The sequence below is a fragment of the Zosterops lateralis genome (assembly GCF_965231275.1).
Source record: "Zosterops lateralis genome assembly, chromosome: 14".
NCBI classification, from domain to species: domain Eukaryota; kingdom Metazoa; phylum Chordata; class Aves; order Passeriformes; family Zosteropidae; genus Zosterops; species Zosterops lateralis.
In genome coordinates, this window is record NC_139774.1 from 10,665,421 (window position 1) to 10,689,514 (window position 24,094).

At 41.9% G+C, this 24,094-nt stretch overlaps 1 protein-coding gene across 1 annotated transcript in view; it reads right to left on the minus strand.

Moving 5' to 3' along the window:
• COL23A1 (collagen type XXIII alpha 1 chain) overlaps positions 1 to 24,094 on the minus strand; it is a gene marked incomplete at its 5' end in the record, with an annotated part of 185,381 nt that overhangs the window by 46,513 nt on the left and 114,774 nt on the right. Inside the window, 1 exon segment of the mRNA XM_083871519.1 lies at positions 3,578 to 3,622. Coding sequence (XP_083727645.1) covers positions 3,578 to 3,622 — 45 coding nt within the window.

A 24,094-nucleotide genomic window follows, 5' to 3' on the forward strand; every position in this document is an offset into this window, starting at 1 on the left:
CTGGCAGCAAGAGGGGAAGCAAAACCTCCCAGGTCCCTGGCAAAAATCCCTGTTATTTCACAAACGCTCACTCCAACAGTCGAACTGTGTCCTCACTGGGACGTATCACATTGAAAAAATAAGCTAACATGACATTAAACCTGATTTTGCCTTTGGCAAGGAAAAGGAACTGCATCTGAGATGAGCAGGCTGGTTGTCAGGACCAACCACGACAGCAAGTGCTGCAAAACCTTTCTTCCACCCCACAGTGAGAGAAGGCTGAGAATCCCACCTAAAATTATATTAAAATGTATTTTTCTTTTTATACACATCTTCCATGGGTGGGTGCATATGACTCTTCAGGGCTGTGCCTGCCTTCCAGCTGGCAAAGAAACTGCTGATGATCCTGTGCAGGAAAAAGGGTGCTGGGACCCTTGTGTCTGTCCTGGCAGGATGGGATGGAGCTCAGGACATGTTGGACCAGACAAACAGCCGAAGTGACATCTCCCCAGGGAAGCTGCTGGTGTGAATTTTCTGGCATTGTGGTAGCAACAGTGGGATAAATTGTTTTTTAAAGTGGCCTCTTTTGCAGTGGTTGTGACCAGCTCCAGGACTGCTCCTTTGCTGCAGCAGTGGTTCCCATGGGGCCAGATGATGGAGAGAGTAAATAAATTGGGTTGGATGGAACCATTTGACTCACTTAGCTCCTGGTTTGTTCAGCTGGGCTGGTGGTGGCAGAAACACTCCCCTGGGTACTTGATCCTTGTGTCTGAGGTCAGGGGAGGGATGACAGCAGTGACGATCACCCCACCACAGGGAGCTCCAGCTGCCACCAGAGATGTGAAGCCCAAAGGGAGGCTGGGGTTTAGTGCAGCCCCCTCTGCCCTCCAGGGCTCCCCAGGGAGAAACTTGTTGCCTTTGTGCTTCTCTACAGCAAAATAAATGCCCAAGCCCAGAGGCAGGGCCCCAGCAGGACCCACTGCCTACTCTCAATAGGTTCTGGGGACAATGGGGGTTCATCCCATTGGTTTAACAAGTGTTTTTTGAAGTATGTGCTGCCAGGCTTGTCCCACATCCAAACAGTCTAAATAGTTAATATTTTTTGCCAAAAATGGTTTAAAAATTAATATTTTATGGTATGGTGCATATCTGTGGAAGAGAGCAGTTGTCCTAATGCATTTTCATGATGATGAATTCTTGGTTTAGAGAAACAGAGCTGTTGGATTAATTTATTTTATCTGAATCCATCATGGCAGGAGAAAAAAGCAAAATTCAGTCTTGGTTTATATCAACAGGAGGGTGTGATTAAAAGGGACAGGAGTATCTCTTAACAGTTTCTCTGCTTGTTTCTTAGAGATATACATTGAGAGTTTCAATATGAATCAAAAAGGTTTTTCAACGTGACCATTTCAACGAATGTCAGAGAAAAACCCTTCTCTTGGCAGGGCTGAGCCTTCTGGCTCTCCAACAGCCTTTGTCTGAGGCTGTGAAGCCCTAAGCAGGCAGGGTCCCTGGGGATGGACACCAGCATGCTACACAAACAAAGTTTTATTCACATTTTTATCAGCTGTAGAGAAGGAACAAGGACCTGGTTTATGTGTGGTCAGGTTCTCAAACAAATATAGAAATATATATTCAAGTTATCTGGAGAAACAAACATCTGGCAGCTCAGCCAAAAGCAATACACAGTGGGATGTCTGCTCCCTGTGTATCTGCAGTGGGGCAATCCACAGGCTCTGCACTGCATTCCTTGGATTTCACTGCGGTGCCTCTCTGAGGCTGAATGTGTGGCTGTGAGCAGTGGGTGGCACCTGCACTCTTCTCTATTTTCCTCCACAATTGCAGAAATTTCAAAAAAGTTGTTACTAAGGTCTGAATTTTTTCATCATCCATAATTAATTTCTTCTTTTTATTTTTTTCTTCTTCTATAACGCTTGTTTTTTTCCTGGTTCTGCATTGATTCCCTGGCAGCTTTCTGCTTCATCAGAGGGATGCTCAAGTGCATTTACAGATGTGCCACAGCACAAGGGAAAATGCTGCTTTTCAAAAGTTTTGCATGAAGCATGGAGAAGAGATTTAAGGGCATGTGCAAGCTCAGCACTACCTCCCAGATTTTTGTATGGAGCAGAGACACATCTTGCACAGCGTTTACATAAATGCCTGCATATAAAATCAGATCCATTGGCTGACCTCTCCAGCTGCCCTTGGTTGAATTCTGTATTCCACTGTGCTCCTTAAAGCCCTTAGGTGATATTTAAAAAACAACCACAAGAAGAATCAAAGCTGTCTGGTGGCTATTCCTACAGCTCAGCTGCTGGGAAAATGAAACAAATTAACAAAGCTGGCTGGGATCCACCACCACCCATCCCTTGGCCAGGAGTAAATCCTTGATGCTTCAGAACAAAAATATCTCAGAAAATCCCTAATTCACTCTGGAATATCATCAGTGGAAGAGAAGGGAAATGTCTGCCTGCCTTTCTTGTCCATCAGTCCACGAGTTCATGTGCTGCTGCTCATGTGCAGCACAAATCCACTCAATTTCCTTACCTCAGAGTTAAAAGAATTGTTTAAAATATTGGTGATCAGAAAGCTATGCTGCCCTTTTTGAAAGTCCCAGTTGTGAATTTTCTATAGCAGGGAATAGAATTCATCCTTCTCACTAAATGAAAATCCACTGGCTCCCATTCATTCTGTGTTCAAGAACCTAAGAGCTGGGACATGTAATTTCATGTGCTGCTTTCTAGCACACTGAGAAAATCCCAAAACCAGACTGGCTTTCTGGGCACATCCCTGTCTGTTTTCCTCAGAAAGAGCAATGCCAGCTGCATCTCTCCCTTCTCCAGCAGCACTCAGACCCAGCAGCAGAATGTAAACAGGGCTGAAACAAGGTCAGTCCTTTCCCATTTCAAAGGCAGGGACAAAACCCCAAACCTCAGCAGATACACTGAAGTAACAGACAGACAGAACTACAGTCAACAAGTGACAGAGACACAGGATTACAGTCAGCTCAAATGAACTTCCCAGCAGGGTTGCCCTGTGGTTTCAGCCAGGGCTGAGGGCACAATGATGCTCAGGGGATGTGCCCAAGGCTGGTGGCCGAGATTTGGTTATCCCTGACTCCCAAATGCAGACACCACCACCCCCTATGGCTGGCAGGCAACATGTGGACATGTCCATTTGCAGAGAACGAGCCAGTGCACACCTCCCATCTAACATGGCTGGGGAATTCCCTATATCCATGCTAATTCACTGTCCCTCTACAGTGTTGGGTGGGGCAGTGATGAGGCTGAATGCTGCTAAGAGAAATGGAAGGATGGATAAAAGATGCAAAGCTGTGGGTGTTTTGAGTAGGATTTACCTGGGGTTTTTTTTGTTTTGATTGGTTGTTATTTTTCTTTAATTTTAATTTGGTTTTGATTGTTAGGGTTTTGGGTTGTTTTTTTGTTTGTTTTTAATAAAACCCTTCATGCCCAGCACACAGGGGTGAGGGAAGCCCCTGTTCCACAGCCTGTTAGATGGAGGTGACAGGTGTCATTACCCAAAGGCTGCCCCACCATGCAGTGACAGCCCTCAGTGCCATTGGGCAGGTGATGCTTACCCGGTTCTCCACGCCGGCCGGGCTTCCCTCGCCTCCCCGGGGGCCCTGTGGGAAACAGAGAGCACAGGGTTAGTGATGGCCCATGGACAGAGTTCAGGAGAGTATCTACCACATGTCCAGCCCTTTGGACCCATCTCATGTCTTCCCCCCTTTCCCAAATACCAAAAATATTAGTACGTTGCACAACTTAAATACAGTTTGGGATTTCTTTCCCCCCAGCATAATTCTGGTGAAAAAACCAAGGCAAGCTGGGAAATCAGGTTTTGAAGTTACCAATATTGCTTACATAATAGAGAACCCCAGATCTAACAGGATGCAAAATTCTGGAAAAAATCCTTTGCTGAGCAAGCAGCATTGCTGTGCAGTTCCTGCGTGCTGCAAATGGCTGTTAAAGACTTGCAGATCACAATATTTAAAGTATTAAAGTGATGAACATGAATCTCTAGGTACTAATCATTATCCGAGTCAGAGCTTCTTCTGTGCAGGCTGCTGACACAGCCCAGATCTAGTCATACATTTATAATTTCAGATATAAGTCTTGGTTGTATTCTTACCCTACAGGGCAGTAATGGCTAAGGGATCAATAAAGTGCCATAAGTGACAAAATACCTTTAATTAAGGGGAAAAAAGTACTCAAACAATAAATTCTGATACAGAATACTGCTCCAGCACACATAGAGCATCCAGGTCCCTGGCAAAGCCATAACACCACGTCCTTCATGCCAGTGTGTTGCAGCCTCTCTGCTGCAGCCAGCATTCCTTGCCTGGCACCTGGAAGCATCACTTCTCCCACAATATGTGCATTACCAGCCTGGAAAAAAAAGCCCCTTTTTGCAGCCCTCTGCAGCAGGTCAGCCAGCTCTAGTGGAGTATTTGCTGAGTGGCAGCAATATCAACAAAAAGCAAGAACTCTCTTTTTATCTGTAAAACAACATTGCTCCCTCTCCTTTCTGCTGGGAAAGGATGATAAACAAAGACCATTAAATATTTCTGCACTCCTATCAGAATTTCCCCTGTTGCATAAACATTTCTGTGCTCAAAGACACAACTGCATCTCCAGAATTTCAGCCATGTCCTGGAGTTCTCCTCTTTGAAGTTTGGATACACTGTCCAGCACTCCCCCTCCCCAGCCCACCAGAGAGCTCCAGCAGACCCCTGCCCTCACAGGGGCTCCAGTGGAAGCCCCAAATCCTACTTGTTCTCTTGCTATGGCATTGGCAACCTGCAGACAGAAGCCCTGGGTAGTCACTTGGTAGAAACATCTACCACTGCTCCCTAAGTAATTTGCTCACAGGTTTCCATCCAGTAGCTGGGTTAGGAAATGTTTCTGGTGGGAATCAAAAAGAAAAATATCAAACCCAGTACTTTGGGCAAGAGCTGCAAGTGTGAGTTCTGTGTTGCAGATGGGGGTGAGCAGGACAGAGACCTCCCAGCTCCCACAGGAGGGGGCAGCACAGAGGAGCAGCACAGGAGTCATTAATGCCTTCTGCAACCTCAGACTCCGCAGATGTGATAATGTTTGTGCTCGGCACAATTGGAAATTATTATTTTAGCAATTTCTAGCTTACTCTGGGAGCTCAGCTACAGATACTGCTTAATGAGCCAGGCATAAAGTGAATCCACATTATACCTCTTGCTTTCAACCACTTTAAGAAACTACAAAAGAAATTAAGGAGCCCTGGGAATTTGCTTGGAGATAAATGTTCCCTGCAAACTGTTAGCTAATGACTCCATCTCCCCAGACCTCGCAGTCTGATGCTTGTTCAATATAATTAAGATTTATGTTGCATTAAAGTAAATTGAGCAATAGCTGAGTCTTTTCTTCTAACTGTGCCAGCCCCCCTGTATCAGTTCTGGGAGTCCTTTATTTACATTGTTATGAAAGAGAGTTTTGGAGTAGAGAATGAATACAAAGCATAACAGTCTATTTTTAAACAACTTGTCACGTTCAAGCTAAACAGCCTTAATCCAGGGCATAATATGCAATTTCTGACAATACCATAAGTTTCCCAGTAAGATGATAGATTTAGTAACCCCAAGACAAAGAAAGAGCATGAAATATATTGCTATTTGAAAATATTATGAGGAAGAGATGATGGATGCATCTAAAGAATAGATCCTCAGAAACAAGGTAAAAAGTTCACAGTAAACACTCACAATTGCTGGGTAGCAGCCACTAATGTCATCTACTGTGGGCAAGTAAATGAAATATTAAAAATCAACATCACTTTATTATTCACGTAAAATATTGTCAAAAGCCAAACCCATGTACTTGTCCACAGTACATTAAATAACCTTTGTTTGAACTAATTTACCCGTTGTAAATTGGGCTGCTCAATGAACAGTGTAATCCATCAACACCAGGAGAACAGGCACTATGTGTGTTTAATATCTTTCTATCCCTTATAATTAAACCAAATCTAGTCCTTGACCCATGTTCCCATGGCGGGGAGGCTGTATTGCTGCCTCCCATCCCTTCAGCTGGATGGATAAATTTCTGCCTGGGGAAATTAATGTTGGACATAAGGTAAAATCAATGTTTGTCAAGGATAAAGTGAGTTTGAAATGTTAGCAAGAGAGGGAGTCCAGCAAAACCTCACTGAATACCAATACTTCGTTAAATGTTATGCCAGTGAATCACATTTTAGCCAAGAACTTGTGGCACCAACTTGTGCCCTTCCCTTACACATCTCCTTTTCCACTGAGAACACTTACACAGACCTGTTCCATAAATTTGGGTCAATCTCTCCCTGCAAGCCATGTGCTGCTGAGGCTCTCAGAGACTTTTTTGTTGTTACGTTGATCCAAAGAAGTAGTTGGGAAGAGCATTCAAGTTAAAAACCTTGGCCAAGTGAAATGAAGACCTTTCTTAGTGGATCTTGAAACCAGAGGGTTTTTTCCTTTGCAAGCATGACTCAGTGAGCTGATCATGTTGTGAGCTCTCAATCAGAAACATTAAGGTTATTTTAGGGCCTTATTTTCTGGAGGAACTCATATCTAACATACTGTGCTCTAACATGGGATTAAGTGTTACACCAATTTTACACCACTCATGTGGTTGCACTTAAATTCTTTTTTTCTTTCTTTTATGAGCTTCAAATGGTTTAACTTGTTTCCCCTTCTTCCCTTTTTTCCCTTTTGGCATTTTTCAAGTTGCTTTCAATAGATCAGCTTTTTTGGTATTTTTTCCAGTTAAAAATGAATCAATCAGAAGAATGGCTTGGACAAATTGGTTGCTTCAGCCACTCTCAAAAAGTGGATTTCTTATTTTTTTTTTCATATGGCTTCACTTAGAAGGAAGGAGAACTTTGCAGCAGAGCACCGTGGGGTCTGGTATCGAGCACGAGGAAACCACGGCCCTGGCCTAGCTGGCTGCTCCTGCACAAAGGCCAATTTACTTTCTTGTTCCCTGAGGAAAAAGTTTATGGTTCATGGGCAGAAGTCAGATGCTGGGATGCTTGCTCAGCTGATACTCATCAGGTATTCAAGTCAGGCTGCGGCTCCGAGACCACAGATCTGAGATTAAACAGTTTTGGGTCACAACACTTTGCATGAACCTTCCTGGCTTCGGGTTCCAACAGACCCAAAGACTCAAAGCAAATACCAGATGCAGATTGGAAACACACAGCACCTATGGTCTGCAGAAGTCCTCCAAATAAAACAAAATAAAAGGTAATATCTAGATTCATTTCAAATTTGGCCCAAGTGCCCCAAAAGCTCTCTGAAATCCTGGGCTGCATTATGTGTTAGCAAAAACCACCCAGAAAGCAACCTCTAGCTGTTAGCTGGGGAGAGCTCCTTGCACTTCCACACCTGATCCAGTTGCTTTCAAGGTACAAAAGCATCAAAAATTTGTTTGCATTCTTATACCTTCAAAAGCATCTTCTTCACAATGCATGGGAGAGCTGTGCTCAAGCAGGGAACAAAGCATCCACCCCAGGAGCCAAACTGGAATATTGCTGCTACTATTGGGAAAATACAGGGCAGCATCTAAAATTTATTTTGACTAAAGCACCTCAGGACCTCAGTACTAAAGGTTTACAGCCTAAAACTCCTCTTTACATAGAGCTAAGCTAAAATGGGTGGTTACCCCCAAAATTAGGGATATCCAGGAGGGGATAGGGTGCAGATTTAAATTGTTCCAACAAGATGCAGCAGAGCAAATCCAAGCCCCAAATCCAACATTCAGCAGCACCGAGAAAACCTGCACACAAGGTGAAGTAGCTTGAGATGACACAATGTTTCAAGACCAGGGAGAAATTTAGAGTTTTTAAGCGTGGTTTTATCTTTAGTCAGAGAAGTCCCCTCTTACCCTGGGGGGATGCTGATTGCAAAAGAAATAAAAACAAAATTCAAGCTCATTCAAAGCATGAAATGACACATGCACACCCACTGAAACCAGAGCTCTGATTTTGCTCCATTTAAAGCAACCAAGATGGTGCCACTCACTCCATACTCTGGATTCCCCACCCTCCACCCCTAAATAATATTTTTTCTTTTCTTCCCACACCCAGAGACAGTTTCTTCAAACAGTCAAGTGCATACAGCTCTTTTGTTTAGTCATCAGGGCACGAAGATAAACTGAATTTGAGATATAAATTAAGAAGTGACTGGAATAAAGCCACAATTGCACTTACATCAAACATGGGATTTTTCTTCTCTTGTTATGGCCGGCCTTACTCAGGCCATTCCCAGATAATACACTGGCACAGCTGCAGTGCAGGGCAGGAGCAGATGTTTTCAGCATCCCCCCCTCTATTTTTAAAACAAGAGGATGCATATTTTGGCAGCTGTGGAGGCTGCTATATGCAAGGTAAAAAAGTTTTCATGGCAGATTTCAGTTTTCCACATCTGCACTGAGACAGCTGCTTCAGTCCAAGCCCTGGACAGAGAAGGGAACTCTGAACATCCTTCAGAAAGTGTCTATGCACAAACACGCACACATATTTGGTTTCATGTTTCTTTATGAGAACAGTGACCAGCTCTGTTCATCGTCCCCATATGCTCCTACACACTTTAAACACTTGGAAAGATTAAAAAAAACATTCAGGTCACAATCTCTTCAGTGACTTACTGGTTAGGCAAGTCAGACAGAGCTGTATCAATGTGAATCTAGAAAATGAACACAAATTCATTTTTTTTCTAAGGATACAAGCTAGAAATCCATGTAGTGACAGAGCTGGGGAACAGAAATGATGCCCAACTCACACTGCATTTGACTGAAAGTCATGACCCTTACATTATATTCTGCTACCGGATAACTGAAAGCAGCACTGCCCAGAACAAGAGGTGAGCAAACAGACACCCTTGAAGTCTTTTTCTTGCTCAAATAATTTCTAACACAAACTCATCTCTGGGAAGAATTAAGAAGTTATCAGCAATAGATTTAATCAGCAGATGAAGATGGTGATTGCTCTACTAGAATCATTAAATCTGCCTGATGGAACACCAGCCTGTTTACCAACACAAGGAGCACATGCACACCTAAGGAGCATGAGGTACAACATGAGGTAGTTGTGTATTTCTTGCAGGAATAAGACAATTTTCTTTTATTTCCTAAGAACTGCAAGACACTTCTGTAAGGTAAGGAAGATAACAAAGCACTTACTTCTTCCTTCAGCTTTCAGTTGCAATCTCACATTTAAACAAGCTTGACATGTTGGATTACAAAATCTCTTGTGAAACATTCAGATCTGACACAAAGTACTTGGGTTTTGATGAATTGCATCTTTGGAGCACGGAAGTACTCAAAGCTAATGCGTCTTATCTACAATCAGAATTAGCCATTCCAGAGCCAAGATCCCACAGAGAAAAAAAAAATAAAATATTCTCATTTTCAATATGTGAAAAATGAGAAACCAGCAAATCAAGACTTTGAGAGCAGATGAATAACACAGTTATCTAAGGAAGATCCCAGTGACTACAGAGAAGCGTATATATTGGAGATTTTTAGCAAAAAATCACATCCTTTGTATTTAAATGTTATTCCCACACTTGCAGACACAGTCTGTGGATAATGCCCCTTCTGGCAGGATTTTCCACCCTCATTGTTTCCCAGTTTCCTATGAAGGGGAGCCCAAGCTTCCATGTGCAAACCATAAAGCATCCAAGGGATGGGGCCAAGCACATCCTAAGAACACGCCCACAACCATCACAGTAATATCAAGAGAATCTGCTTCTATGTTACAAATCAAATTCAACATAAAAATCAAAGTTTTCCTGTTTCCAGACTCATCCAACACTGCACTTACATGTGACTATTCCAGCATCTCTACAAAACCTGTTAAATTCTTCCTCCTGTGGTCTTCAAAAGAAACATTTTCTCCTGTGTAACCCTCTCTCCACCCCAAATCTCCTGCATGCAGAAGGCATTTCCTCCACCTTTGTAAGAACTATCTTGTTTTCTACACCTTATTCCACAAGCATCATCATCTCTATATAGAGAGAAGATCAGGAATAGCCTGTCAAGCAAATATGAAGTCAGCTTCTGGAGCTGTTTCTACTTCCATTGTCTGCATTAACCTTGACCAGGGCTACATGATGCCATATGCTTCAAAAGACAAGAAAAAAGCACATCCTAGTGAAACAGAACCAAGCAAAATGCAAACAGCTAAATCCCCTCCATGTGGATGAAGCCTTGTAAAACATAAGTAAAAGCTGTACAAAGCAAAGCTAAAAAAATCACATCATTTTATTTCAATGACAGCAGTGTCACACAAATAAGAAGCTGTAAGTTACAGACACTAACAAGGTTGTCTGTTTCAAAATAATTTTACCCAATATAAAACATCCAGTGAAACTCCCACACTGTCTCCAACAGAGTTAAGTGATGGAAATTAGACACAGGTGATCCTCCTCTCAGACACTCAAATTGATATGTGAATTCATTCTGCCGTGAATTATCCAACAAGCAGTTAATCCAAGAATCAGACTCATTTAGGTTGGAAAAGACATTTAAGATCATTAAATCCAACCATTAACCCAGCAGTGCTAAGTCCCTAAATGCCACAAAAAGAGAGCAGACCATCTGCAAGCAGACTTGCTGACCCAAGGAGAAAGAAAAAAAAGGCTTCTCTCTTTTAAGTAGAAAAAAATTCATTAACAACATAAACTTGTATGTACAACATACAGATGCCCCAAATGTCCTTCTTCATAGTTTCTATTAAAATAAGCAATTTTTAGAACAAACATGTAAATCGCAGTTTTGCCCTGAGAAGAATAAGGCTGGGGTCACCCTGTGATTTCTCTGGGTACAGATAAGGGTGTCACCATCATGGGAGAGGACATGACATTTCTTGGCCTCTGCATTTTTCTTCTCCCTTCTGCTAATATGTTTGCAATAAATCGGACAGGAACTTAAGCTCTAGCTGTACATTTATAGCACAACTCAAATTCTTTAGGAATTATAACCTTTTGTGAAAGTGCAAGTGCATAACCATATATTTGAGGGATACAGTCTCTGCCTAATGCTGTGGGAAATTGTCCTTTTTATAACTAGAGAAGTTCTCATCTTTACAGTATTTCCAGGCAGGGAAAGCCTGCAGAACAGCTGATGAAGAGCATGGCAAAAGTAAAAGAAAAAGATTGAGAATAGATCTGAGGAGTAAAAGAGTACAGTAAATCAAAAGCCAGAAAGAGCCTTCAAGTGTAATAAAACATCCCTACACATCATTCAGATCAGTCTTGCAAGGAGGCACCTTCCTACTTGAGAGATCTCCTGGAGGACAGGAGGTGAGAAGTCAACTCTCAACCTTGTGGAAGCTTCCCATGTCAGGTCTGAAATTGTAGTGGAAAAAAAAAAAGGCAAATAAAGTGATTCCAGTCCCAGAGCAGCAGAAACAATATACTTTGTTCTCACAAATTGGGACCAGGTAGGTTGGCACGAGGTCTTTGGCAAAAAAACAATTTAGCCTCAAATTTGAGACCAGAGCAATAGCATTAGATCACTTACTCAGACTTAAGTTGTGAGCAGCTGTTTGGCTTTTATTTCACACAAAAGCTTATACTGTAAAAGGAATTCCTGGCCCACATTCAGATGCTATATTTGCTCATAAGCAGTGTTTCTCATTTGAGTCCTGATAATGCAATGAAATCAGTGATGAAAAATTTTTACAGAAGAGATGCAGAGGAAAAAGAGAAGTATTTCTTTAGAAGTACTTAGGTCTTGTCATTTGCTAAACTTAACTTCTTATTTTAACTGAGAATATAATTAAAAGTACAAGTGCCCTGCTGACCTTGGGCAAACACCAGATTGACTATGTGTAAACACTTTGCTTTCCCACCCATCTGAGATCCTTCCAACAAAGGAATACATGAAATCTAATGAAAAATACAGTTTCCATTCTATAGGGAGAACCAGCACGTGCTACAGCCATATTCACTCCCCAGAAAGAATATGATGTTTCCTGTAGCAAGTGTGAATGATCAAAACAACATAATCCCTTTTACTGCAGTGTACCTGACCTACATTGCACAGCTTCCAGCAGAAATAAGCTGAGGCAGTCGCAGTTAAAATTGCCAGATGAGGCCTAAATGGCCACACTTATAAGCTCTAATAAATAAAAGTAATTAATGACTAACCTAAGAGCAGCATTTGTATATCCCTTTAAAGAATTAGGCTTCCGGCCATAATGCTAATCCATGTCGAGTCTGAATTCAATTAACAAGCAGGAGCATGATAGCTAATACAAAGGAACTGATTAGAAAAGAAAAGGAAAAAACAGAATAAAACCAAAGTGCACTTTCAGGCTGGATATGGGCAACAATTGCACAAGCCTCTGGGCAACATCACGAAACACAAAAGTGCTCCAGAATTTAATCACAGCTTCCATTGGAATGGCAGGACAGCTCCAGCCTAAGATTCCTGGCCATAGACACATGAAATCTCCCTTTGGCCATGCCCAACCCTACAGGACCAGGCTGCAGAAATCAGTGTCAGGGTGAAGGAGTGTGCATGATAAAGGATATGGTTAGCAATGAGGCTGACTACAAAACAGCTGTGGGAAAAGCAGAATAATAAAAAAAAAGAGGTATATTAGCACATATAAAAGCAGAGTTAAGATACCAGAGAGCCTGCTGACACTTCTCTGGCACATGCCATGCCCCAGAGGAGCCATGCTCAAGGTGGGGAACGGGTGCAATTAGTGAAATGGGATGAGCCAACAGACACAAATTTGCAAAGGCAAACCCTGTTACAGCCCCTTTCTGCCATGTTCAGAGCCTGCTCTGGCCCAGAATTCAGTGGCAATGGTTGTTTCTATTGAAGTGCAAAGAGGAGATGATTTATTGCTCACACATCTGGGAAATGTTTCAGTAACAAGTTCATTCTGGACCAAAGTCTTCTGGGCCAATGTGCTGCTCCACAAGTTTCTTCCAAGCACGTGCCTGAGCCGATGCCTTTCCTAGACACAGGTACAGTGGGGAGCTCTGCAAGTGCATATTAAACCCACAGATTACCAAAAGGAACACTGTAATTTGCTTAATCAGGAAATTTGCCTACTCAGTGCATCTTATTTAATGACCAGTCTGGTTTATCTGAGCTCACCAGTCTGGCAAACAGCTCAAAAAGCCATAATGAAGTGGCTGACTTTGCTCAGCTGCTTCTTCCAGATGCTTAGCTCATTACCAATTACCCAAATGCATCTTTCAGAGGTACCTAGATCATTTTCAGCTACAGAGTTCCAGTTGTCTATAAAGCAATAGGTCTATAAATATTTTTACATGGCAGCTAAACCTATTCTTTCCCATTTTAAAGTGAAAAAAGTAGGATCAGTAGGACAGAAAGGCAGCAGTGTGGAAGGTGTACAACATTTTTCTCTTTTAATAGTGAAAAGCATCTTGACGATCAAATGGAAAATTTAAATTATTTCTGACAATCCCAAGGTGCAAATTTATACCTGCAGATACTTGAATTGTGTCATCTGAGCTTTTTAGAGCTCAGCTAAACAAATGCTGGATCACCAATTTAACTTACCAAATGCTATCCAGGAAAGGTTCAAAGGTTTAGCAGAGATGAGGTATTGTTGCTCTTTAAACACTGAGATGAGATGAAAAGAAAGAAGCAATTATTCTGAGCAAAGCTATCCAATATGTTACTAAGTTTGGATAAGACCATCAGTTTCCACTTGTATTTTAAAGAGTCCAAGTTTGGGAAAAACAGCACAAAACATGGTGGAAGAAGGAAACCAAGCCAGAAAAATATGAAAGGGAAAGACAAGAAGCATCTGACTTTCTTTTGGTTTGGTGTTAAGGACAAGGGCAGTGGTGGGATCATATGGACCCAGGAGAGACAGAACAACCTTTTGGCACAGTAAGTGACCAAAGAGAATCAATAAGGAAGATTCCACTTCCCAAATACGTCAGTTTGAGACTTGATTGAAGCATTTTATAATTTCATGAGCATTTTGTTTCCATAGATCACTATTTTCTTAGTCATGTGGTCTAGGTACTATACAAAGACTTTTGCCAACGCTCCAAATTTACCTTGTCCTTGAAAAACAATGAAAAATGGCAGATTCCTCCTCAAAGTGAAGCAGCAGGGTTGGCCTTCATTTTACACTGATTAATATACGATGCCTATTGCTGGATCTTTCCAAGATTTTAACTGAAATCAGACCTGGATCTTAAATGCAACACAATAAGTCAAATCCTGCTTTCAATTTTGCTTTCTGGATTCCAGGATACTCTTTTACACTATTGATATCCTGGATGTAATTTCACCTGAGGATCGAAAAGTATTTCAAGAAGAAACCTTGAGAGTCTTGCATGAATATAGATATATTGCCACTGAATTCTGAAATGGAGTTAAATAAAGCCTTTGAAAGGGCACTTAACCACATATTGAAGTGTAGCAGATGGAAACTAACACTGAAAACAGAAAAAAAAAAAAAAAAAAAAAAAAGGATAAAACGTGATGGTAGGGGTCACAGGATTACCATGCTTTCAAACCACTTCAGATGTTTTTTTTTTTCTCCCAACAGATGAAAATTTTCTAGGACATCTGGCAGATTCCTCTAAGAATTGTGTTGGCGTAATTTGATTATTCATCAATATCCATAATCAGCCTTTCAGCATTTACTGCATCCTCAGCTGAATAATACAGAGCCCATTTGTGTTGCAGGCCAGGACTTTGAGGGATTTAGGGAGTACTGTGCAATGAAGCTCAGTCTGAAGGTGAAACCAAATCCCAACATTTCCACACATTGTAGGCTTCAGAAAACATTCCAAAAATCCCCACCCTAAGAAAAGAAATACCTATAGATCCAACAGGGTTTTATAGAAACTAAATACATTTCTGCAGAACTAAGGTAAGAACTTAGAATAACAAAAAATGGCATTTCCCATTTCCCCTTCCCCCTTCCCAAATTGTTCAACAGTCTCAGAATCCATTCTCGGTTTGGATTCTCCGGATAATTAGAAAGACCAAAAAGCCAGAGTAAATTCCCAAAGTAGATTTTGCTTTGCCACCACATGTACACGTTATCTTAGTGCTACTCCCAGACAGCTCCATCCACATCTGTGCATCCCCTGCAAATCCCACCCTCACCAGCAGCCACTGGAACATGCAGCAGGAACAGGTATTTCACACTACATAGCCCTCAGCCTTTGGGAAAAAAAATGAGCCTAAATTAATCTGATGCAGAGCAATGACATCTACTGAACTGGTGAGCAAGAACTCCTGTCCCCAGCAGCAGGGAACTCTTGGGGGCCCTGTGTCCTCAGGAAGCATCTCCTGCCACAAAGGAACCTTGTGGGAGTCTTGGGTTGTGTTGCACATCATGCTGTATACATGTGAGTGGTTGCACAGACCCATAACCAGGAATCCCACTGAAACCATGACTAAAACTTGTCCTAAACCAGGCTTTTTTCTGGGAGGGAGATGTTCCCTCACCCCGAGGCAGAGGTGCAATAACCCAAGTTTCCCAGGTGAAAGCAAGCAAGCTCTGAAGAATGACATCTGGTTTCTGCACAGCTTGGCTGTCAAATCTCTCTCTTGCTGATGTTTCTGTTTCTTATCTTCTTGCTTGTGTTTGGAGCTCAAACAAGCTCCAGCTGAGTGAAGGAATTGGCTGCTGCAGGGGTCAGCCCCCATGGCCCCTCTGCACCCTGGGTCCCAGGCAGGGAACTCACCAGGACACCTTCCCCATGGCCAGTCCAGTGCTGGGCACCATCCAGTGGTGGCACAAATCTCCCCTTACCCCTGGCACTGCTTTATCTCCATTTTCCTCAAAAGTGACCCATAGTCTTCCTCTTGGAGATGAAAAAAAGCCCCCAACTATTCTCGGTCACAGCTCTGCCATTTCTCTCCTTTTCCCAGCTCCCTCTAAACCCCTCCTGCTGCTGACAAAGATTATTTCCCACCTTCATTTTCTTCTGGCACTGTTGAATTATATGTGTTTACATTTGCTGCAGTCCCATAAAGCAGAGTAAATTTTGCAAACACTCTGCCTGAATCCATATAATAATAAATCAGATGCTCCAAGAAACTACATGTCACTTGTATAAAATAGGAATGTTTAACACCCCTCCCCACCCCAAATTATCACAGCTGCTTCTCCCCTCCCTCCAGCAACTCCTCAGCCACCTCTGAAAGCTGTTATTGCTCTGATTGACAGGGGGACATCAACAACCCAACACAAGCTGACTGATTGACAAGCCCCTTTCCTTTTAAAACTGATTTTGCTTGATAAACCATTTAAAACATGTCAAACAGTTCAAGAGTTCCCTGTGAAACTCCTGCCAACTACATTCCCTCTGGAGAAGGTAATTATCTTATTTATAGAGGTTGGAGAACAAATGCAGAATTTCTTTTCCTCAATCATTTATTAATTGTTCTCATATTGAAAAAGTTACTTGGTAAAATAATTAAGATCCACCCCTTCCTCATATTGCTGCAAGAAAAATTAATTTTGCAGAAGTAGGGCAGCCTAGGGCAGGAGTCAGCTCTCATTTGTCCATGAACTGAATGAGAAAATGTAGAAAGCAGTCAGGAAAGAATACCTTTACAACTGTGGGGGAAAAAAAGTATAAAGAAAAATAGTCCCAGATTACAGGTACTCAGCACAGTTCACTCTGAGTATTTATTGTGCTATTACTGTTACAGCAACCAGGAGACTTTTACCAGCTTTGCAGAGGGCAGGCATACAAGGCTCCTGTTTTAAAGACACTGCTATTGGATATACCCACATGACAACAAAAATGAGTTTCAATAGGAAATGGGCAGTAAGAAAAACAGGATAAACAGCAACCTGAGTATGACTATAAATTTCCCATGGTCACTTAACTCTGGTGGTAGTGACTCACTCAGATTTTATTGAATCCTTTTACAACCATGAAGGAGAATTCACTCAATCATGTAGATGCCACCTCTTTTTTCAGTTCTCAAATTATGAAAAGGTGCCTTTGAAATTTCAGGGTATGGATTTTGCCTGAAAAAGCAGAGTTTGATGCTTATGGGAAGGGTAATTTCATGCTTTAACAAAAAAAAAAAAAAAAAAAAAAAAAAAAAAAAGCTACAGCAGGAAATTGCAAGCAACTAATGTAAACTGGACACTTGACAATCACTAGAAAATATTTACACTAATATAACTATAGCTGCCCAAAGGAAACAAACAAATGCCAGAAACACAACTTAAGTTGATGGAATGAGAAATAAACACAAGAATAATGGATGGGTTCAGCCCAAAACCTTCATGCACATATGTGGAGCAGTCCCTTCTCCTCCAGTGCTGCCCCTGCATCCCCATCTCCCTGGTCCTACCCAACAGACTCCACTACAGATGTGCTCTGGGATGTGTGAGTACCTTCATTAAAGCCACTGTAAACCTCAAAGTTTGGCTCCAAGTTACCCCACAGGAAGTTTAGATTATATAGTAAGAAAAACTTCTTCACTGAAAGGGTGGTCAGGCATTGAAAAAGCTGCCCAGGGAAGCAGTGGAATTTCCATTCCTAGAAGTGTTGAAAAGGTTTGTGAATGGGACACCTGGGAACATGGTTTAGTGGTGGGTTAATGGTTGGACTCAATCTCAGAGGCCTTTCCCAACCATAACAATTCTGAGATTCCATAATATAAATAATTTTCTCAGTTGAAGAGGTGATGATCATGTCCAGGAGAGAGAAGCAGCTCATGAGGACACTGTAGGAGCCTGGCCCCCTGAACACTGTGGAAATTATAAGCATTCTCAAACCCACAAAATTTCCAGTTTGAAGGGACTGAAAACCCAACACTGCTTTGATGTTTCCATGGGGCTGCACTGATGGTGCTGGAGAATCACAGGATGGTGCAGGTCAGAAGGGACCTCAGTGGGTTATCTGACCCAAAGCCCTGCCCAAGCAGGGTCATCCAGAACTCATGGCACAGGATGATGTTGGGACAGCTCTTAAATATCCCCAGTGAGGGAGATTCCACACTCCCTTTGGACAATCTGTCCCAGTGCTCATCACTGCCCACTGAAGGAGTTGTTCCTCATGTTCAGGTGTACTTTCCTGTGGGTCACTTTCTGTTCATTGCCTCATTCTATTACTTGGTACCACCAGAAAGAGCCTGGCCCCATCCTCCTGACACTCTCCTTTTGGATACTTACATATATTTATGTTTATATACACTGAAATCACACTTTATATGGGGACACAAAGACCCGCAGTTTGTACTACCTTTGAATCAACTTGCAAAAACCCTGAGAGCTTTATCTGCACCCGAAAAAAACCCCGAACTTCTCAATGGGTGTTTAAGCAGAATCCCTGTGACAACCTGAGAAATGGCTGAGAGGCCCTTAATTCCTCAAGTGCTGCTGCACCACGGCAGCAGCTCCTGCCCGGAGTTAAGGAGGTGATAAATACTCATGCTGAGTGTGGCAGGCACCAGCATTGTCTCTGGTTTTAGCTCTTGTTGACGGTGGATGAACTCCAGATTTGGAGTTGTGCATCCAGAAATTGCAATTTGCATTTGGAGCCTGGCTGATTGCCCTGCCCCTGGAATGTATGGCAGCATGGCAAAGGGGACGCCAGCACGGCAAAGGGGACACCAGCATGGCAAAGGGGACACCAGCATGGCAAAGGGGACACCAGCATGGCAAAGGGGACACCAGCACTGAGCCACCACTCTGGGCTCATCCCACATCCCAGCACTGAGCCCGGCCACCAACTCAGAAATATCCAAACACCAGGCCAAGGCTGGCTTTGTTTTGCTTGTGGGAGCTTCATACCACAAACTGCTTAATTTTACTCATGTTTTCAGTCTGCTGTCTTGTTCTGGAGGCTTTGCAGAAGCTGTTGTGTCTCAGATGTGCACTTTGCAAAACAGAGGAATTTCCACCTTGTCCAGTGAAAGGCAGAACCCTTTCAGCAAGTCCCTCAGACATTGTGGCCATGTGCACAGAGCAAGAGCCAGCAGAAGAAATTAATTCAGCACATAAGGAACAAAGGATATCAGAGCTGCCAAAAGAAATATTAACTTTTCTCAAATGTAAGCGCATTTGACATTGGTTTAACCATATTAATTTGCATACAATGCACAGCTTGCACAGAATTGGGTGAACTAATGACAGAGTGGATAATTTCACAAAGCAAACAATGTCAGGGCACAAAAGTCAGTTTTTCATCATAATACTTCAGATATTGAGTACCCACAAAGCAAACAAAACAGGATCAAACAAGCCTAGAGCACCATCACTTCCCAGCTAATCCCTGTGCTGAGCACAGGTAGCAGCTCTGTCATCCTTCCCTCTGCACTCCACCGGCTCAAAATTCCTGCAAATAGCACAGCCCATTTGAAAATTCCCAGTATGAAAGATGCTTGACATATTTTCACCTGTATCCTCATTTCCAGCAGCCCCAGACTCACAGTCGTGCTGCACTAATCCCCAGTTCAGCCATCCCCAACCTCTGCCTTTGCCCATTACCCCAACCCTGACCCGCCCAGCAGCGAGATTTAATCCTCCCCTGAAATACTTCCAAGTCAGATTCAAACTGCCAAGAAAAAGTCCACATTCCTCAATTTCTATCACCCTTGGCTATATGCTCTGTTGGCTGAATTATCTTAATAGAAATATGTAAGTACTCGAATGTGAGTGCATGTTTATCCCCACCTCTGGAGAGAAACCTGCCTTACCCTGCAGCCATCACACCCTAGGGAGCCCCTTTTCCTTATGGTGCCCTGGAGATTTGCAGATTAATCTCACCAAACCAGCTCTTTTGAACTCAGCAGCAAATTTTTCAAAGCAGCTGAAACTAAAATTTGTTTCTAGACATTATCCACCACTTCCATACAGATCACTTGAAGTTTGCTCTACATTTTTCTAGAAGAAGATTTTTCTCTGTGTCCCATTGGATTTTTGACACACTAAATATCCCAGTACATGTCCAGAAAAACCTTTTTGCAACCCAAGTCCAAATGGGTCCTCACTTTGACCAAATATTGGTAACACTCCTCTGTCTCTCTCTCCTCCTTCAAATTCCTTGGACAAAGATGCTGAGGGAAAAGAGCCCAACTCTTTTTGCCAAGGGATGCACAGAACCTCTCCGTGCTTCCTACCACAGATGGTTTCCAAGAAAAAGTCACGTACAAACAACATCTGCAACACTGCTATAAGACTTAGACCTCCACAGCATCCTAAACAGCTGTCTGCCATTGAATAAACAAATATTTTTCTTGTTTTATGTCTAGCAGCACATTTTATCCAAGAGATCTACAGTGGCGACTTCTGGGAGGGAGAATCGTGTTGGGGGAGATGGGGAGAGAGCTGGGGCAATGTCCTACTGAGAAAAGCAGTAGCTCCTGTGTGTCTCAAATGGTGCTTTTGGCTCTAAATAAAACTTACCTTTTTAAAGGTGGAGAACACTAGTTATTAATTAAAAAACAAACCCTTATGATTATCATATAGATTTAAAATACCACTGGGGCTGCTTAGTAAAAAAAAAAAAAGTCCTTTCCAAATACTGTCTTTAAAATTTCACTCCCTCCACAATAAAATTACTGTTTTATAATTCAAACATCCCAACCCTCCATAGAAAGGTCCCAATTTCACTGACTTGAGGGGCACATGTCACTGCAGCTGTGGAGTGCTCACCACAACAGGAATTTCTTCATGTCCTGAGAAAGGGTTCATACCAAAAGAACTGGCAGCACCTCCATTAAAATGAAATGTTCTCCTTCCCTTTTTTGTGCCACACGCAAGCTCCCCCACTAAGTTTCAAATTGGTTTTTAATCCAGTTATTAAATTAAGTCTTTTTTATCTTAGAAAAAAGTTTTATTTGTTTATTTGTTTGTGATTACTTTTAGAGCCAATGTAAGAGGTCAAATAAATTCCAGATGACATCCAGACTCTTCTGCATTTGAATTTTTTTATCTTTTCTTTTGAAATTCATGGAAGGGAACATGTAAAGATCACAGTAAAATGTAATGATCTTTAAATCTCTGGATTTTCATCTTCTGCTTGCAACAGCAGCACTCTCATGGCAGGATCTGTGCTACATAACACCAACTTCTGTTATACAAGATTTAATTATCTTTATTTTTCAACATGGCTCACAATAGTCACTAGTTCTTCCTATGCCATGGGTAATAGGAACTGTATCAGTCACAGCCAAAGGTTTTTTAGTTTAGCAGTTGTGGTGATGGAGTTAAGAACTGGGAACATGGAGAAGCTGCAACCCACCAATGGCAATCTCAAGAAGCACAAATTATATTGAATATAGTGTTAATGCTGACAATTCCTAATTTTAGCCCTCTAAGTCAGTCCATGGAAGTGCTGCACAAGTTTTAACCAAGGCCTGATTTCCTGACAACAACCACAACTCAAATTAACCAGCACAGCTCCTGGAGGAGGCAATATTGCATTTTAATCAATTGCCTTTTAAAGCCAGTCAAGACTTAATCCATGACTTAACCTAAATCATTTGGCAGTAGAGGAGCATGGAGAACACTCTCCCTGCCAGGTCTCCTTGACCAGGAAGGTTTTGCCCTGTGGCAAACTGACTTTTAAGATTGCACCACGCATTTTAATGCAACAAGACTGAAGCTCAGGATCAAATGCTGGAGGCTTGGAAATAAAATATTAATTAAAAAAAATATTTTCCTACTCTGTTGCTCTGCCTGTGAACAGACTACAAAGGTTCCTCCTTGCTCAGAACTGCTGGTTTCCCAGCATTCACAAATTCTGGCCTCAGCTGTAACTACTTCAAAGGCAATAGATATGGCTCAGAAAGAAAACAAAATTGGAAAGAAAAACGGCGCTAGTGTTTCAGCAAAATACTGGTCACTTAGTGAGAAATCCTTGGGATCTCTCAATTAATTTTAGATTCAATTTTCTGCTGGAAATTTCTCCACATGATAGCTCTGTCTCCACAATCTCTGAAAATTAAAAAAACAAATCAAACTGCCTTTTCACAGTCATGCAAAGTATAAGCCAAATAACTTGAATTCCAAGCTTTCATTTTAAGCAAAGAGTTGTCATAAAATAATCACTAGCTTAAACCATCTATCAGTTCCAGGCCTCTTTCCAAGGCAAGGACACAGGTAGATATTTGGAATATTGAAATGAAAGTCCCCAGGGAGGCTTTGGCAGAGCAGCACCTCCCAGCCCTGTCGGGCGACACACAAGGCTCAGCTCCACCTTCCCTGTGCAAATGGAGGCTTAACTTACAGGGGGCTTGGATACAGAGATAGCTTTTGCCAGTCTTACTGCACTCTTTGTTGAGGAAAATTTGACCTGAGTTTCCTTCTCAATTCCTTCTCAATTTTTTTTTCCATCTCTTAAAAGCAACAATTGCAACAGCACACCACAATCAACACAGGAGCTTCAGATCCATATTTTTGTAAGGGGCTCATATGAACAGGCAGGTAAAAGTACACATTTTGGATAATTTGCAATTTTTCTCTTTGCTCTGATTAAGCCTGAGCCTAATTACATCTGCACCCATGTTTTAAACCAGGGACATAACCAAGGAGCTAAGCTGGTACCTTCCAAGTCTTTCTTATGTTCAATAGCCCCAAGCTAATAACATCAACAGCAGAAGATGGAAGATGAGTTTCCAGATCACACAGACGTTTATTTTCTGTCTCCTCAAGGGATGAGTCTCAGGAACCTCAGATGCTCCCTCCTGGGTTGTACAAAGTACAGCCAAACCCTCTCCCGTGGGCATTAGGTGTTCTGGTTCCACCCAGGCGGGTGGGAGAGCAGATGATGCCTCAGGGTATGGTCCAGGAAAGGGAAGGAAGGAATACTGGCAGCTATCACACACAGAGTTTGTGGATGTAGCTCTTAAAGTTTGCCAGATTCCTCCTCAGTTGCATGCAGCAGGTAAAGCTGATGGAGTCAAATAACTGCAAAGATTAATTTCCTGCTCTGTGGTGGAGACGGTGCTGACTGGCCAGGTTTAGGGAAACAGCGAGCACGTCAGCTAGACCATAAATTGGTTTAAATGCTAGAAAAATTATCTGTTGCCTGCTAGGGCTTAATGCACAACAAGCTGTCTGGTGAGGACACAAATTAATCACACCCCAAAATGGACAGCTCAAAGCCTTGCAGAGTGTCTGCATACACGCAGGCATAACGAAAAATTGAGATTTCATCAAACTGGATGAATAGCCTGGAGCACAAGGCATCATTCTTTAATATTTCCCTGCTGAGCATTTTAAATAGGTAAATGGTATTTTCATTGCTGTTATGATGAAAGCCATTGACTTCAGCTTGCAGTTCCTAAAGAGGAGATTGATGGCAGGGAATCAAGGAGCACATGAGTTCAAATGAGACAAGATTAGGTGCCAAAGCCTGGATTGCAGTATCCTTTTTGACTTACATTTTATGATGGTTAAACCAGCAATAACCAACCAATTCCTTGTTTGACTTGGAGAATTACCATCTCAATTCCTTTCTCATGTTGGGACAGCTCTCTCTTCCAGTGCTATACAGCCACAGCCACAAGTCCTGTCCCAGAGTTACTCCAGAACATTCACCAAGACCATATTACTGCATTATTCTTTGGATCATGGCATTTTTAATCTGCCTCTGAACACACTATAGGAATGCAGAGATTAAATTATTGTTTAATCACTGCTACTTATAGAACTTACTTTATTCTTAGCCACTCATATTTGACCACAGTAAAAAGCATTAACTGTGCCAAATGAATATTTTACTTAAAAAAAAAAAAAAAAAAAAGATACTTATAAATAACTTGGGCTCAATTTGCAAAGGTTAAATCCAGCATTTAATATCAAATTCTTGAAATTTCCATAGAGCTTTTCATGGGAATAGATCAAAGAACATTTATACAATATTGTTATTCATATTTTGCATATAGGGAATGCAACTCCCAAATATGTGAGATGTTTACCCAATGTTAGCAGTTATGGTCAGAAATAATGTCAAGTCTTTTGATTTTCACTTCAAAAGACAACTTTCATCCTGGGGACCAGCTGGAATGCTTGCACTGCTCTGTTCACCCATCAATGTTCTATTGCTGGGCAACTTTAATAATAACAACTTATTAAACTAATCTATTCCCTACCAACTAAA